The following is an 18,832-nucleotide window of genomic DNA, read 5'->3' as shown; positions in this document are numbered from 1 at the left end:
TACTTCCTCTTCCCACTTCCTTATTTGCCTAGCTTTCATACAGTACGCTAGCTTTCACCTGTTACTCAAAAGTCTCCTCCCCCTATGGTCAGAATCTGTGAAACTCTCCTTGTGTCAAATCCAAAGTACCCTTGGAACTTATGGGAAAAGACCATCCACCCTCACTCAGCCCTCATCTCCCCCTTGCTCCATGTCCAAATCTGTAGGAGCTCCAAAAAGTGAGTTACATAAAAATGCCCATGCTTTGTTCCTTTTTCTCATTCTGCGGTGTTTACCAGTTCACAGTGTTCAAGAGAATACCTGCTAGTTTCAATCCTTTGCTAGACATATACAATACAATACTGACCTCTATGACTTTGCCCTATAATTCTAAGTTAGTTCCAAGCCTGTAGGTTATAGTTAATCTTTATGCCATAAAAAAAATGCTCCCTCTCTTATCTTCTCTTTATCTACAAGCATTAAATTAAATACATGCAGCTCAGTATTTCTGCTAAGAATTTTATGGTAGGTTAATAAAATACAAATAAAAAGTAACAAAGAACAAACAAGTTTGAACACCTGATTAACCAGAAGGAGGAGAGCGGCCTTATCAGCACAATGGGTAGATAGGGTGTCTCCATCCACAATTGCAGCGTCTCCCAAAGAGACACCACCTACTCACTCTCTAGGCTGACATTCACTTCAATCTGCCCTCACATTGGCAAGACTAGTTTCCCAGAGAATGATCACCACCCATCAAACTCACTCAGTATCCTCAGGGGGAACCTGTGAGGGAATATTTTTTTTCCTACTCACCACTTCAACTCTTGAGCCTATACCAATGTGCTTTCATTCACACAAAACCAGCCACTCATAATAATTACACATTTAGATCTTCAACATAATCATTTCATTATCAACAAAGCAGAACAACAACAATAATAACAGCACAGGTACTCATATATTAAAGCAAATGCAAGAATAATAAATTCATCACAATCCACAACTAAACATTGGTCACATACCCACCAACTCACTCAGTATCTGTGGAAAGAGTGGGCACACACTTCAGAAACCTGGCAGAGAATACAAAGAGGAAAACCCATGTACTCAGAGTAACTCACAACTCTAGAACTGTAAATTCATATTGATTGGGAAATGGCTAAACAAATTATGGTATATTAATGTAAAGGAATGGAACTGTACTATAAGAAATGAAGAAAGAGATACTTTCAAAGAAACCTGGGAAGACTTGTATAAAGTGATGCAGAGCGAAGTGGGCAGAACCAGGAGATAAATTTATACAATTATAACAACAGCATAAAGACAAACAACTTTGAAAGACTTAAGAATTCTGATCAATGCAATGACCAATTACTCTTTCAGAGAACCAGTGATGAAGCAGGCTACTCACCTCCCACCAGAGAAGTGATGGATTCAATGAAGACTGAGACATACATTTTTTTGCCATGGCCAACGCAGGAATTTGTTTTGCTTTACTACATATATTTATGACAGATTTTCTTTTTCTTTTTTCAATTAGGAGGGAGATGCAAAGGAGAGAAAATTAATGTGTATTAATTGAATAGAGGCAAAATACAAGTTACATAAAAAAGAAAAAACTGTAAACTTTCTGTCTCAAAAACTGTCTGTAGAGGGTCCTCGACGAATGTAGCTTCTGTCTTGCACTGCTAAACTGAGCTGATCCACTCTGTGCTCGATATGTGCCCTACTGGAAACAACTTCTCAGCCAAAATAGTTTATCTGTTGGGTGACCTCTCTGATTCTCTGCCTTCACAATGTTTCTCTGTTCAGCTGGATTGACTAGACAGCAATGATGGTATTTCATCCCTCCCAACTTTAAGCTTAGCTGACAGAATTCTGAAATCTGTCCTTTCACCTCTCATCTTTCTTAGTTCAGACTCTGAGTCCTCTCAGCTCATGATCTCACTGTAATAAAATTCTCACCTATCACCAAATAAGTTTCTCTTGTCACATAAGGATAAAAAAAAAAGTTCTGATATCCTCATTTTCCTAATTATTAACCTAAAAAGTTCTCTGATCCTTCATGTAAAAATCAATGAAGCATGCTTTATTCTCCATTAATTCCAACATATTACAGTTTATTGCATCAGAGTAATTGCTTCATTAACTGCTTCTCTTAGAATTCTGAGCTGGCCTATGCCCCAGACAAGTTGTTAGCAATTGCTCTACTTCCTTACCAACCTTTGCCAGCTCCTTATCATTGCTCTCTCAGCAATTATTCTACTACTTGAAGTTATCATTCCACTTGCAATGGCTTCCCCTTCCTTCAAACTACTCACTTTCTTCCTCTTTCTCCTTGTCCTCACTCAGCTTCCACATTCATCTACACACAAGCCCCCAAGCCAAAAGGGGTGGTGGCAAGCTTTGAAGTTTAGATACTCTTCCTCTAGCAGATAAGCCTCTCCTTATAATTCTCTTCTGCCTCAAAAGCAAGATATATCTTATATACACCAAAACATTTATAGTAGCATTTTTTGTAATAGCAAGGAAATAGAAACAAAGTAGATGCCTATCAATTGGGAAATAAACTGTTACCTGAACTGAATGAAATATTACTTTGTTGTAAGAAATGATGAATATAAAAAGAATAGAGTTACTCCCTTTTTCCCAGCAAGATGGCAGAGTACAATCTTACTACTCACATCACACACTTTTTGGACTGCCATCCTGGTCTTCCCACTGCTTGAGTTTCTCTCAGTCAAAGAGATATATAATGAAAACAAGAAAAGAGATACATAATGAAAAGGAATTACTTCAAGGAAAATTAGAACTTCTTAGTGATACAGACATGGTGGACTTTGCAATGGGTGTGTATAAAAATGTTTATTCTGATGACATTCCTCATGCTTTGCGTGAAAAAAGAACCTACTGTTTTATACAACTAAAACAGGTGCAGACAGAAACTGAATCAATTGTCAAGCTGTCTGAAGAACCAGAAACAACAAGGCAGATGCAATCTACCGGGGATGGTCGGATGCTGTTTGACTATTTGGTTGACAAACATGTTTTTAGACAAGAATAATTAGATACACTCTACGGATATGCAAAATTCCAGTATGAGTGTGGCAACTATTCAGGAGAAGCAGAGTATCTCTGCTCTTTTAGAGTGTTGGTCCCCTCAACTGATAGAAATATTTTAAGTTCACTATGCGGGAAACTAGCATCTGAAATTTTAATGCAGAATTGGGATGCAGCCACAGAAGACCCTACCAGATCGAAAGAGACCATAGATAATAACTGTCAGTTCTCCACTCCAGTCCCTTCAGCAGAAAACATGCCAATTTATTGGTCTCTATTTGTATTCTTCAACCTCCCAAAAGGTTGAGACAACATTATTGATCTCTTTCTTTGCCAGCCACGGTATCTTAATGCAATTCAAACTATGTGTCCACATATTCTCCGCTATTTTGAGTACTGCAGTCATAACAAAGATGTTAGAAAATGAAGACAGGTATTAAAAGACCTAGTCAAAGTTATTCAGCAGGAGTCCCATACGTACAAAGATCCTATAACAGAGTTTGTTGAATGTTTGTAGGTTAACTGACTTTGATGGTGCGCAGAAAAAGTTAAGAGAACGTAAATCGGTTCTTGTGAATGACTTTTTCTTGGTGGCTTGCCTTGAAGATTTCATCGAAAATGCTTGACTCTTCATATTTGAGACTTTCTGAGGTATTCATCAATGTATCAGCATAAGCATATTGGCAAATAAGTTGAACATGACTCCTGAAGGAACTGAAAGATGGATTGTCAATTTGATTAGAAATGTCAGGCTTGATGCCAAGTTTGACTCCAAATTGGGCCATGTGGTTAACAATGCAGTCTCACCCTATCAGCAAATGATTGAAAAGACTAAAAGCCTTTCTTTTCGAAGCCAGATGCTGGCCATGAATATTGAGAAAAAACTTAATCAGAATAGTAGGTCAGAGGCTCCTAGCTGGGCTACTCAAGACTGGTTTCTACTAAAATACTTTGGAAGAGGAACATATTGAAAAATTCCTACTTAAATAAACATTATACAAAATATTTAGTTCTAGAGAGAACCTGAAATATTGTGAATTTGAATAAAATTGGCTACGTTTTATTCTACGTTACTCTTAAAAAAAGAATATAGAGAAGGTTGGAAAGATTTATACGAACTGATGTAGAGTGATGAAAGCAATAGCATAAATGAAAAGAATGACAAAAATAAAATGAGCTAACAGTTACAATTCTACTGACCAAGCTTGTTCCTAAAGAAGAAATGTGAAAATATATTTCCTTCACTTCTCTGCAGAGGTAGGGACCATCAATGTAGAGAATACTGCACATATTCAATCAGATTCAGTTGATGTTTTGGTTACTTTGGCTAAACTACTTTTTTTCCCTTCCTTTTTTCTTCTTTTTCACCAGTGATGGCATTCTGGGGGAGAAAGATATAGGATATGTTTAGAAATTAAAGTTGTTGTCCTGTGTTCTCAAAGAGAACATCACTATGTTAGAGACAAGTTACAATGTGTCTCACTGTGGCTGACCAGACTAATACAAGCTCAGAATGCTCTACCAGGTTGGGCACAAACAATCTGTGTGAACATTTGAGGTGGATTCTCTAAATAGGCGCATCTCACTTTTCTTTTTAGCTGCTTCAATTCTGCTTTGCTCATAGAGCACAGAACCTTCCCTGATGAGGGCATACCATGCTGGACGTCCTGTGCCAGTGTTTCCCATCTCACACAATCAATCCCAAAGTTCTTAAGACTATTTTATGGAGAATTCACACATGGCAAGCACTCACATGATAGTCAGAAGAAGCAATATAAGGACACTCTCAAGGTCTCTCTTAAGAACTCTCTTAAGAACTTCAGAATTGGGGGCAGCTAGGTGGCGCAGTAGATAGAGCACCTGCCCTGGATTCAGGAGGACCTGAGTTCAAATCCGGCTTCAGACACATAACACTTACTAGTTGTGTGACTCTGGGCAAGTCGCTTAACTCCATTGCCTAACAAAAAAAAAAAGAACCTCAGAATTGATTGTGTGCCATGGGAGATACTGGCACAGGACCACCCACCATGGCATGCCCTCATCAGAAAAGAAACTAAGGTAAATATAAAAACAATAGATATCATTTTTTTAATATTCATATTAGACCCAGAAATCCCACTGCTAGGCGCTTATGGCAAAGAGCTCCCATAAACACCAAAATATCCATTCCAATTACTTTTTGTGGTAGCAAAGAACTGGAAACAAGATAGATGCCCTTCAACCAGGGAATGCCTAAAAATGGTCAACAAATGTAGTGGGATGTTACTGCACCAATAAGAAACAAGGAAAATGAAGAATTCAGAGACATATGGGAAGACACACAAACTGATACAGAGTGACATAATAAGAATAACTAACATTTATACAGCACTTTGACAAACATCATCTTATTTCATCCCCACAACAACCCTGAGGTAAGTGCTTATTATTATCTCCATTTTATAGATGAGGAAACTGAGGCAAAGAGTGATTTGCCTATATGCCCATAAGTGTCTAAGGCTGGATTTGTCCTCAGGTCTTCCTAATTCCAGGCCTATATGCTTTATCCACAGCACCATCTAGCTGTCTGCTTAGAAAGCAATATACCCAATGACTATAATGATATAAATAGAAGAGACAAAAAATAAAATGTAACTATAATGACTAAACTTAACCTGAGAGAAGAGATGTGAAAATATGCCTCACTTCATTCCTTATGCCAAGGTAAGCTCCAAATGGATATGTAGCCTGGCTATAAAAGGTTACATCATAAAAAAATTAGAGAAACATGGAAAATTTACCTATCAGATCATAGATGGAATAAAAGTTTATGACCAAACAAGAGATAGGACAATAGAAGATAAGATATAAACTTTTTATTACATAGAATTAAAAAGTTCTTGTGCAAACATAATTAATAAAACTAAAATTTAAAGGGAAAATTAAGTGGAAAAAGATCACTGAAGGAAGTTTCTCTGATAAAGATTTCACTTCCAAGATACATAAGGAACTGATTTCAAATTTATAAAAATAATAACTATTCCCTAATTGATAAATGGTCTAAGAATATGAACAGGTAGTTCCCAAGGGAAGAAATACAGACTGCCATATGAAAAAAATACTCCAGGGGGCAGTTAGGTGGTGCAGTGGATAGAGCACTGGCCCTAGATTCAGGAGGACCTGAGTTCAAATACGGCCTCAGACACATAACACTTACTAGCTGTGTGACCCTGGGCAAGTCACTTAACCCCATTGCCTAACCCAGGGAAAAAAGAAAAGAAAAGAAAAGAAAAATACTCCAAATCACTACCAGTTAGCAAAATAAAAATTAAAGCAAGTTTGAAGTTCTACCTCACACTCAACAGATTGACAAAGATTACAAAAATGCAAAAATGACAAATGTTGGTGGGGCTGTGGAAAAACAGGCACATTGATGCACTGCTGTCAGACCTGTGAATGGACACAGTCAGTATGTAAATGATTTGAAGTTATACACTAACAAGTTACTAAACAGTATACCCCTCCTTGACCCAGCTATATCACTGCTAGGTCTATGACCAAAAGAAATCAAAGAAAGAAGAGATGATCCTATATACAAAAATACTTTTAGAAGCTCTGTTTGTGGTGGCAAAAATAAAATCTACAGAAATTAGATGGATTCCCATTAATTAGGAAACGGCTGAACAAACTGTAGTATATAAATATGATAGAGGACTATTGTGCTATTAGAAATGAGGAAATTAGATTATTTCAAAGAGACATAGAGAGACCTGTATGAACTGACACAGAATGAAATAAGCAGAACCCAAAGCACAACTTATACTATGATCAATATTATAAAAATGAAAAATTTTTGAAGACTTAAAAACCACTGCTTACCCTTTCTTTGGGAATACTTGATTGTCCCTAATAACCTCAAGTGAGGATTCCTTGAGTGCCTTCACCTTCTCTTCCAGGAGGGAAAGCAGCCTACACTTAGAAAATAGAATGCGCTTCTAAGGCTACAGGAGAAATACAAACACCTCATGCTTGTGTGAGTCACTGAGAAATTAAGACTCATTCTCCATGCTGACTGAGCTCATTAGCTTTATTGGGTTTTTTTTATTATTATTACATTCAGATAGTTACGTATCACAGCTAAGTGCCTCCTTAAATCTTTTATGGTCTATCATAACCTCCTAATAATTTGATATCATCATCACCCAATTTCCTTTTCTTAGATTCAACAACTCCACAGCAATATAATACCTTTCCTCTCCAACTCCATCACACCTCCATCTGTCTCAACAGTTTGCCCCATCTACCAATCTACCCTCCAATTTGTTCCACTTACCTTTTCTTGTCTTGCCTTATCAAATGCTGTCTCCTTTTCCTTCTCCTTGAGTATTTCTCTTCATATCCTTATTTCTTAATCTTTCTTTATCTTCCCTGCTCCTGTTCCTCCTCTTTGAAGTAATTTTGACCTAAGGATTTTTCTATTTTAAGTTTCCCTCAAGTTCTCCCAAATTTCTCTAAAACTCTCTTCTTCATATTCTCCTTTTGGTTTTTTGTATGATTCCAGACCCTTTCACCAATGCCTTTTTAGTCAGCCCAAGTCTTTCTTCTGCTTCTCTTTCTCTCACAAAAGAAAGACATTAAATCATTGGAATGAGAAGTGTAAACAACAAGGAATTGATACACTTCTCACAAACATCCCAGTGTTGTCCCATGAAAACCCAAACAAGTCCTTTGTTATGCACACTGATGCTAGCCCAGAGAGTTTATGAACAGTCCTCTATTGACAGTGATGGTGTCCAGAAACCTACTCCATTTGCCAGTGGAGGACTTATTGATGGTGAGACTTGTTACCCCATATGCAGAGTTCTTGACTTCAAAGTCAGTTATCAGTGAGAAATTCAAAGTTACATAAAAAGAATTAAATTTAAAATACGGACTGACAGCAATCCATTGACCTTTCTCTTGAACACTGCAACATTGGAAGTTACCTTTCAGAGAGGGATAGTAGCAATAACTACTAAGCAATAAAGCAATAAGCAATAAAGTTTAAGTTCAGTATACATTATCAGCCAGGGAAGACTAATGTGGAGGCAATTTCTTTTTCCCACAGGCCAAGACTATGGTTAAAACCTTAGAAGGGATGAAATGTATCTATGATATCTAAGGAGCTGGACCAAAAACCAACGGCCATGCAACTGAGAGTTTGATATGCATGTCAGAGGACAAGCCATCAGTAAGGGTGATTCTTTTGGCCTCAATTGCCCTTATATGGCTGGTGGCAAAAGTACCTTCATGATGAAGTGTGGTAAGAAGTGATACAGACCATGAAACAAACAATTGCCTTTGGAGACCCAAAGGTACCTTAGGGAGCATTTTATTGTTGAGATAATGACAGAAGTTGGAGCTATGCTGAAGTACCACCTTACACCTATCAGATTGGCTAATATGACAAAAAAAGGAAAATGATAAATGTTGATGGGGATGTGGGAAAAGCGGGACACTAATACGCTGTTGGTAGAGTTGTGAATTTATCCTAATGTTCTGGAGAGCAATTTGGAACTATGCCCAAAGGACTAGAAAATGGTGCATACTCTTTGACCCAGAAATACCACTGCTAGGTCTATCCCAAAGAGGTTTAAAAAAGGGAAAGGGACCTCTTTGTAAAAAAATATTTATAGCAGCTTTTTTATGGTGGCTAAGAATTGGAAATTGAGGGGATGCCTATCAATTGCAAAATGGCTGAATAAGTTGTGGTATATAATTATCATGGAATATTATTGTGCTATAAGGAATGACATGCAGGATGATTTCTGAAAAACCTGGAAAGACATGAACTGATGCAAAGTGAAGTGAGCAGAACCAGGAAAACATTTTACACAGTATCAGCAATACTGTGTGAAGATCAACTATAAATGACAGCTCTTCTCAGCAACACAAAACGATCCAGGACAAATTACAAAGGACTCATGATGGAACATGCTATCTGCCTCCAGAGAAAGAACTGATACTATCCAAATATAGACTCAAGCATACTATTTTTCTCTCTGTCTCTTCATGTACAATATGACTAACATGGAAATGTTTTACATGATTGCACATGTATAACCTATATCAGATTGCATACCATCTGGGGGAGGGGAAGTGCAGGGAGGGATAGAATTTAGAACTCAAAACTTTAAAAAATATTTTTAAAAATTTAACATGTAATTGGGGAAAAAATAAAATATCATTAAAAAAAAAAAGTTGGAGCTATGCAAAGTAATGTAGTGTTGGTCTGTAATCAATCCTACATATGTTACCAATAAGAAGTTGATACAACCTGTGGCTTTTTCCTCTATGGCCATGGTAGCATTACACAACGATATTGGTCACTTGGGTTCAAACCTTGATGCTGAATAGGGTAAGGGCTGGTATATCTATCTACCTTCACTAGTCGAGCTCTGCCATAAATTTAGCCTCGGAAGGAAGGAAGGAAGGAAGAAAGGAAAGAAAGAAAGAGCAGAAGGAAGGGAAAGAGGAAAGGATTTATTAAACACTTACTATATACCAGACAATGTGCTAAACTTTGGGGATATAAATACAAGCAAAAAGGACATGCCCTCAAGGAGCTTATATTCTAATGGGGGAAGATAACCTACAAAAAGGAGCCAGAAAGCATAGGGTGGGGTGGGGGATGAAGGTGCCCAGCACTGGGGCACAGTTTTGAAATGAAGAGGAAGTCAGGAACAGGGTCAGGAGGAAAAAGAAGGCAGACCAGCCTCTGCCCCTCCACAAAATGGAGGCTCCAGGAGGAATTCACCAATGGGAGAAGGGAAGCAGAAATTATGGAGGGATATTCTATGGTAAATGGATCACTGAGGGGGTAGACTGTTCTAGGGTGAAGAGGCCCCAGGCACTGAGAGAACTTCCAGGAACAGAGTTCCAGCAGTAGAAGGGACATAGTTTTGAATTCCAGAGGAAATCAGGAACAGGGCCAGGAGGAAGATTGTAACATTGCTGCAGTGACTTGAAGCAGAGTTTCAGTAAGCTCCAGAACAACACATTTCCCTTGTGGAAAGGAGGCTTCCAATTCCAAACCCTGCCTTCTCACCTCTGAAGGGACCCAAGAAGGCTAGAGATTTTCACAGAGGAAAGCCAAAAAAAGAACACACACACACACACACACACACACACACACACACACACACACACAAACCCAAAACAAGGAATTTGTCAGACACCAGCAAGTTAATCTGACAGATAAAGAACCAGGATTCTGTGCTGGTGAAGTATGAAAGATGGATCAGAGGAGGGAAGAAAAAGGAGGCCGGAAATCCTGTTAGCTTTTGCTATATAGTCCATAAAGGCCGTTTACCAGGGTGGGAGCAGTGGGAATGGAGAGGAAAAGGCAGATGTGAGAGATGTGGGGGTTGGCACTGACAACTCAGAGCAACTGATTGGAAATGAGAATAAGAGACTGAAAAGTGTGAAAGATTACCCTAATCAAATCAGGGAGACTAGATGAATGAACAGAAACAGAAAAATACCACCAGCAGGAAGATAGGCCTAGGATAAAAGATACTCTATTTGTCTGGGGACGTGTTATGTTTAAGACGCCAGAATCACAGAATCTCGGGAATAGAAGGGACCTGAGAGGAAATTTGGTCCCACTGGAACCTAATCTGCTCAGATCATACCCAACAAGTGTTAATCCAACCTTCTTTAGGGGAAGTTAAGTGAAGGAGGAATTCACTAACCCCAAAGGCAGCCTGTGGACATATCTTGTGAGCAGCAAGAAATGTGGGTATAAAACACTGAAAGAAGGGGCTGGAGCTTTAGATGGAGGAGTCATCTTCAAAGAGGCAGGCAGTTATGGGAATTTGTGTTGGGGCTGAAGTAGCAACCCTGGATTTGGTCTCAGAAGATCCTTTGATTCCTAGTTTGAATACATACTAGCCATGTGGTCTGGGGCAATCTATTAATCCACAACCATTTATTAAATGCCAACTACCATGCACTGCCAGGCAAAGACAAAAATAAAACCGTCCCCGAGCTCAAGGATCAAACATGCTAGTTACTTGACCTTTCTGGGCATCATTTTTCTTATCTATAAAATAAGGGAATGACACTGGATGATCTCAAAGGTACTTTCCAGATCTAATTATACGATGCTATGATCCCTAACACAAGGGTGTTCTGGCACCAGGAGCTAAGGGTTAAAATTTTCAGGGTGAATGAACATTTATACCTCAACAATTGGCAATGCTACAAATCATGGCTTGATTTGTTTTGTTAATTGTCTAGATTTGATTAAGTGATGGAGAAAATGCAGATTAAACTTAAAAGTACATCATGGATGGGTTTTTTTTCTGAAAATCCAGAATTACCAGCACATCCCTACATAAATCTATGATCCTGGATGTGATTGCCAAGGGAGAGAGTATAGGGCCAAAACAAGACCCTTGGGGACCACCCAACTTAAAGGAGTTGACAGGGGAACAAGAGGACAGGGAAGAAGGTAAAAGAGAGAGATTAGAAAAGAAGTAACAGGAAAACCAGAGGGTATGGTGCCTTCAAGGCTAAAGGAGGAGAAAGAATACAAAAGGAGAAAGCTTTTCTACCTCAATTCAAAATGCCTAACCTGAGGGTGTGCCTGGATAATTCAGCCTAATGGGCACTAAAATATCATAAGTGTGAACTCACATTCTCTACTCAAAGGAAGTCCTAGAGCTAATGAACAGACTCAAACTTCACAGATATCCCAGAGAATGTAGCTAATTGCAGAGTGAGCAGAAAGTCCCCCTACTCTGAGTGGGACAGAACATAGCAGTTTGGATGTTGGGAGAGAGGAGAGGTGATGTGTTTATTATGATGCAACAAAGCTAAAATAGTCAAAGGGGGGGTGCGGAGAGAGGGGTTCAGGGCAGAAGGTAAGCCAAGGTCCCAAGGGGGTTTGTTTGGGCTGGGTGTTCCTGTTATGCACTACCTAGGATAAGGACTATAAGACATCCCAGGGGTGGTCAATGATTTCCATGAGCCTTCCAGAGCTCACTCTTCCAAGCGCTCTGAACTATCTGGGGGGCTGAAGGAAGGGGATCTTGGGAAGAGCAACTAAAAGAAGAGAGAATTCCAGGGTAGGTGGGGAGGAGGCCTCCTTTTGTGTAGGGATGGGCCCTGGCCTAAGAGGCAATAGGCCACAGGGTTCTAGTTCTGGTCTTGCCATCAATTCACTATATAACCTTGAACAAATCACTTAATTCCCAGGAGCCTCAGTTTCCCCATCAGTGACAACCCTTCCAATTCCTTTAGGATCATAGACTTAGAACAGGAAGGGGTCTTAGAGAAAATTTAGTTTAACACACTCATATTAAAAATTATTCTAAATTCCATTTTATTTTATTTTCAGGTCTGCATTCTCTCTCTCCCCACTTCCCTCTCTTCTCTGTCCCTCCCCTGCTTTGAGAAAGCAAGGAAAACAAAACCTGTTACAAACATGTATAGTCAAGCAAAATAAATTCCCATATTGACCTTGTCCAGAAAAAAGATATGCTTCCACCTGTGCTCTGAGTCCATCAGCCTCTCTCTCTGGAGCTAACACACTCATTTCACAGACGCAGAAACTGAAACCCAGAGAGGTCCAGTAATTTGTCCAAGGTCACCTAGAGAAATAAATAACAGTAGTGGGGTTTGAATCCAGCTCTAAGACAATGTGATCCACAAAGATGAGGCTCTGAATGGAACCCACAGCTTGATGACCATCCAGTCAGTCTTTCTCCCACCCTAAGATGTGCCCTGACCCTGGCCCCATATTAGGGAGGGAAAGATGGCAGTCTTTTTAGCCTTAGGAGGAGGAGATGCTACTATTCACTATGGGACCATGGGCTCCTGAAGATCTTATCACCCCTTGTGTCTTTGCAATAATCTAGTGCAGGACAGGATAAATATCCCCTCTCACTTCCTCTAGGTAGGATTTGATGGGAGGAGGGGCTCCTATTCCTAGTGAGGAGTAGGGAGAAAGGATGAGAGGCTAAGAGAAGAGAGAGAGGGCCCAATAGGGTTTTACAGCTGGTTAACGAAATAAACCCCAAGACCCCTGTCCAGGCCCCTCACACAGGAGGGCCTCCTTCCTTAATCTGCTCCTCTCTAGCGACCAGATCCATACCTTGGGAGCTCTGGCCCAACCCTCCACATTTCTGGCTCGGGAGAAGGGAGTTAGGGTTGTGAATGGTGTTATGTAGCCTCAACACCTATAATGATGTGGCCTCTTGTTCCTCCCTGCCCAGGACATACAGCACCATGAGGTGGTCATGGAGTCATCTGGTGCTGGGGGTTCTGCTGGGTATAGCCTGTGGAATGATGCTGGCACTGTTCCTGGAGGCTAAGTGGGGTGCTCTGAAACCTCCAGGACCTCGACTCCACCTTAAGTCCAAGAGCTCCCTATATCCCCCAATACCTCTTATTCCCTTGGCCTCCAATGCCCTGGACATCCCCATGGAGAGACTCTCAGAAGAACTTTTGACCCCAGACATGGCAGTGGTTAAATATCCCTATTCTTACCCCTTCCTGATTAACCACCCAGAAAAGTGTCAGGGTGATACTGACCCTTTCCTGCTCATGTTGGTGATGACTCAGCCTCAAGATAGTGAGGCCCGGGAAGCTATCCGGACCACATGGAGAGACGAAGGCATCGTGCCTGGTGTGACCATCCGTCGTCTCTTTGTGGTTGGCCTATTCCCATCCTACTTACATAGACACCTTCAGTATCTGTTAGAGGAGGAGGATGCTGAAAATCAAGACCTGCTCCAGGTGGGCTTCCTAGATACATATAGCAACCTAACCCTCAAGACCCAGTGGATGGCCCTCCACTGCCAAACTGCCCAGTACGTGCTCAAGATAAATGGCAATGTATTCCTGAACCCTAGACTCCTGGTACATCAGGTGCTTCAGCCTAACGGGCCCCCGTGTCCCACCTTCATCACTGGCTACAACTATAAGAACAGGATGCCCATGAGGAAGCCATACTACAAGTGGTACATCCCCTGAGAGGTGTTCCCTGAAACCATCTACCCACCCTACCGTGCTGGGGCTGGCTACGTGATGTCTAGCTGCCTTGCCATGAAAATCCTGGCTGTGGCCCAGAAAATCAAGGCAATCTACTTGGAGGATGTGTTTGTGGGGTTGTGTCTGCAGCGTCTGAGGGTGAAAATCACTTCTAGCCCCCTAGATATATTCCAGTTCTTTGGGAGGGAATATGAACGCTGTGATTTCACCCAGCTCGCAATTGTCCATCCCATCAAGCCCGTGGACCTACTCTGGATCTGGATGGACCTTCAAAAGGCCAACACCACCTGCCCCTCAAGTTAGGTTCTGGCATGGGGACCCTGCTACCCTCCACCTAGGACCCCATCTGCCCTCCCTTTCCTTCCAGCCTTTCCCACCCCAAAGGACCCCTCCCAGTAGTTCCTACTCCAATTTGACAATGGTCCCTCAAGGTGCTGATATCATCATTAAAGTTTCTGACAGTAATATCCTTCCTCCTGTCCCTTAGAATGGTCAGTGGAGCCTCAGAAAGTATAATCAGTATTTAATATAGAAACACTGGGAGAAATACTGGAAAAACGTAAGCAAGATGTAACACAGAAAGAGGAGGTATTAAGTTATTAAGAACCAATGAAGGGGCTCAGCCTGTTTCAAGGGAGGTGACAGTCCTGCTGCCCGCTTCCCTGCCTGGACTCCCATCTTGAGTACTGTGTTCAGTTCTGAGTATTGCATTTGGAGAAGTACATTGGCAAATAACTAATCACGCTCCAGGTTTGACCTGGCAATTAGCCAAGTCAACAATGTCCCTGGGCAGGAGTTGGAGTGGATGATCTTCACTCTCTCTGCAGTAAAATCAGGAATTTCATGCCCTCCCCTTTGGCGATTCCTCCACTAATGTGGTCTGTGCCTCTTTGGAAAAGCTAGTCAACAAGCATTTGTTATGTACGTGCACTGTGCTAAGCACTGGGCAGATAAATACAAGGGGGGAAAGGGTCTCTGCCCTCAAGGAATTTCGTTTTGAATAAGGGGAAACCACACGAGATAAAAAGATAAAAGGGAAGCCGAAAAGGAGGTGACCACAGGTGGTCAGGCCTAGAGGATGAGGGATGGCTAGTCTGGGCCCTTCCTCTAAGTGGAGCAAGTCTGTGAAGTGAAGACTATAAACCTCAAAACTAACATTTTTCATTTTGCATCCACTTCAGTAAACACACATTTAGAGTAGTCCTTTAGGGTCACGTGAAGTTGGGAAGGAGATTAGAATCTCCTTAGTAACTGAAAGCATGAGCCAAGTGAACAAATAAAATATGAATTCCTATGGGAATCAATGCATGCCCTCTTCCTAGGTGCATCAGCTGTGTCGGTATTTGAGGAGGAAAAGCAGCTAAGTAAATGGTGGAACAAAGCTGCTGCTTGAAGTCCTGGTCAGCATGTACTCTGCCCAAGCCACAATGGTCCAAGCCCTCCAAGACCAGACCAAAACCCTCTGCACACACAGAGATGTGACTAGCTTGGATCCTGCCACTTCTAGACACCCTAGTAGGGAGTCATAAGGTCCAGGTTCTGTCTGAGCTATAAACAGATACCCATAAGAATGCATAATTCTTAAAATTTACTTTGCTCAAGCCCACATTTTCATTACCATTCCAATTCCCTTCTTGACTGTGTGTGATCCATTAAACACATGGATTAAATGTCACTTGAGCAAAAAAACAAAATTAGCAATGTTGGCTTCCAGGAACTAAATCCCAACTTCTTCACCCTCCCTTCTGCGTGTGGTGGTTCCACAGAAGAAGCTACAGACCATATTGGTGGAGAGAACACCCCTCCATCATTTTCAAGTTCAAAGATCAATGGGAGGGGTAGAACTCTTGGCTCACACAATCAGAGCACCCATCTTGCTGGGCGTTGTTACCACATGGTGGGTGATGTTATCGGCCCTCACTCTTGCAGGGATAACATTTGATTCTTGGCAAATCGCCAGGCAAAAACCCTGAGTCCAATTCCCCATACTGAGATCATCCTGCAGGCTCATTGGCCCTGATGAATCTGAGGCATAGCTAGTATACATCTCCATAAAGTGTGGGGGATCTCTTCTTTTTTAAAATGTCTTATTTTAGAATGATACTAAATAACATTAAGCAACTCTCTTTACAATGAAATAACCCTGGCAATTCAATTCCTTGCCGCTGACATTTCCTACCCTTGTCTGGTTCCTAAAAAATCCAGGAGATTATAGCTATTTGCTTGGCCCTAGGGATGCAGGCAGCCCCTGTCTTTACTGCAGAGGAGGAAAAGTCAGACTATTAGAAAAGTCTAGGAGTATAGAAGAGGAGGGTTCCCCACAGAGGACACCCCAACTTCAGTCCCTTCACACTCCAAGCTATATGGTAAGGAGACAGAGTGTGCATGCCACCTCATCATCTCTTCCTCACTCCTACTACTCCAACACTTGGCACCATGCCTGGCACACACAGGGCATGAATACATGTTTACTGACTGACAGACTGCTGCTCCCAGATCTGCAATTCAACTCCTTCCCCTCCAAATTCCCACAGCAGGAAACAGTTCCTGGCTGGGAAGGTAGAAGGGACCTGGGTGTCAGTCCGGCTCCAAAGCGCTAATAGGGCCTCCTGTTCTTGGCCCCAGGAGGGTGTTTAATGCTGGCTTCAGCCTTCAGACAGTAGGTAGTGCAGGGGTTGCATCTCAGGCCCCAGCCTGCCTCTTAATCCTGCCTAAAGAGGCCCCCAGTAAGGGGAGCAGACTGCCTACCCTGAAGCAGCAACAGACCTATCTCCCCCACACACAATCACTACTCAATTCAAGAATGTCTTCACACAATGGCCTCAGGCACTCAGTAGCTGTGTGACCCTGGGCAAGTCACTTAACTATTTGCCTCAGTTTCCTCATCTGTAAAAATGAGCTGGAGAAGGAAATGGCAAACCACTCCAGTATCTTCACCAAGGAAATGCCAAGCAGGGTCACCGAGAGTCGAACACAACTGAAATAACTGAACAACAAGAAGACAGTCACATAATCACAGATTTCAGAGCATAAAGGCAACCCAGGGGCCATCTTGTCCATAAAACCCTCTACAACATCACCAATAACTGGTATGGTAGATAGAGGGTTGGATTTGAAGTCAGGAAGTCCTAGCTCAAAGACAAAAACAAATCAGACCCTACCCTTAAGGAACTTCTACTTGACTAGAGGAATACAGCATGTACACAGATAATAATAGCTAGCATTTATGTAACACTTCAAGGTTTGCAAAATACTCGACAAACTTTATCTTAGTTTGTCCTCATAACAACCCTAGGACAGGTGTTATTATTATTCCCATTTTGCAGGTGGGGAAGCTAAGGCAGACAGATTAAATAACCAACCTAGCATCACCCAGTAAGTGTCTGAGGCCAAATGTGAACTCAGGTCTTCCTGACTCCAGGTCCAGAGCTCTATTCATTGTACCACCTAACTGACTCTATGATTATTACTAGATAAATAAGTAAAAGGTCATTGAAAGAGGGAAAGCACATTCACAGCTGATTGGGAGTGGAAGGGTATTGTAGGGAAAGACCTGGGAATCAGGGGAGACTTCGCAGAGGTAGCGGCCCCTGAACTAAATCTTGCACACAAGGATTTTTAGAGTTGGAGATAAGGGAAGAGTATAATCCAGGTAAGGAGGATATATGCCTGAAAGGGAACAGAAAGCATGGGACCACGTGCTTGTTTTTGAGCAAAGGAGTCACATGGTCAGGCTTGGGTCTTAGGAAGATTGGGAACTAATGAGAAAGAAGGGTTTGAAAAGGGAGGGACCAGAAGTAGAGAAATCAGTTCTGGGGCTGTTATTATGGTATAGGTGAGAAGTGATGGGATCTGAACCAGGGTGGTGGTTAGTGGAGAGAACAAGACAGTTGCTAGAGATGTCACAGACTTAAAATTTAGTAGACTTGGCAACTTGTGAGAGAAGGGAAAAGGGGGTAGGAATAGTCAATGATGACCCAGATGTTATGAATCTTGGGATCTGAGAAGATGTTTGTGGTCTCTAATGTGGATACAAATGGTACCCTAGGGGTTAAGAAGAATATTAAGGGGGTGCTATTCCAATATTTTGTGAAGACCCTCCTGAGGTGGGTTGGGGCTCATTCTGTAGCCCATCCTGTAACTTGAGATCCTGTAACTTGAGGGCATCCTAAAGTCCCTTTCCCCCTTATCTTGAGAAACCATAAGACTTCTCCTTATCTTGTAAGAACAAAAGAATTGCTTTCTTCTTCCTTATCCTGTGTCCCCCTGTCCTTATTCTGCCAACTATCTCCCTCATCCTGTGTCATAAAAATTCCTCCTTTCCTTGTAAGCAAACTTCTTCCTCATCCTGTTCATCCTTAATCTTTAACCCCTATAAAAAAAACCTAAAATTACATCATCATCCTGAACCTCTATAAGCTGTCTATATAAGCCTAGACCTCCCCAAATATCAGCACCTTTTTACTCAGTCCCGTGGCTACAGTAAAAGGTCCATGTGTGTTTTTCACATAAATAAAAGCAGTTCCTGATGGCTAAAAAGAGAAGTCTAAGTGAATTCTTTCACACCCAAACTGCTCTCCTGAATCTGACTTCAACAGCCTCAGTACACAGAGCAAAAAGTGGGAAGGAATTACTAGATAAGCACTATATTACTAGAATTACTTAATATTTTAAGGTCAGGTTTAGTGAGCTTTATTTAAGATGCTGATAGGACATCCAGTGGATTTAGCAATAACAACAGCAATAATACTAATGATAACTAGAATTTATATAG

The 18,832-nt window shown here is 41.3% G+C and overlaps 1 protein-coding gene and 1 pseudogene across 1 annotated transcript; both read left to right on the top strand.

Annotated features, from left to right (window-relative positions):
- The first annotated feature begins 2,639 nt into the window (after positions 1–2,639).
- Positions 2,640–4,014, top strand: LOC110214263 (eukaryotic translation initiation factor 3 subunit E pseudogene; annotated as a pseudogene).
- A 9,279-nt stretch (positions 4,015–13,293) lies between these two features.
- LOC110214462 (beta-1,3-galactosyltransferase 2-like) lies at positions 13,294–14,509 on the top strand. Its single transcript, XM_020995416.1, has one exon. It carries the CDS (start codon positions 13,294–13,296, stop codon positions 14,038–14,040), a length of 747 nt encoding a protein of 248 aa, XP_020851075.1. The 3' UTR covers positions 14,041–14,509.
- Positions 14,510–18,832: the final 4,323 nt, after the last annotated feature.

Source organism: Phascolarctos cinereus, unplaced genomic scaffold (assembly GCF_003287225.1).
Source record: "Phascolarctos cinereus isolate Bilbo 61053 unplaced genomic scaffold, phaCin_HiC Scaffold_4;HRSCAF=312, whole genome shotgun sequence".
Classification (NCBI taxonomy): domain Eukaryota; kingdom Metazoa; phylum Chordata; class Mammalia; order Diprotodontia; family Phascolarctidae; genus Phascolarctos; species Phascolarctos cinereus.
This window is presented reverse-complemented; position numbering and strand designations above follow the sequence as displayed.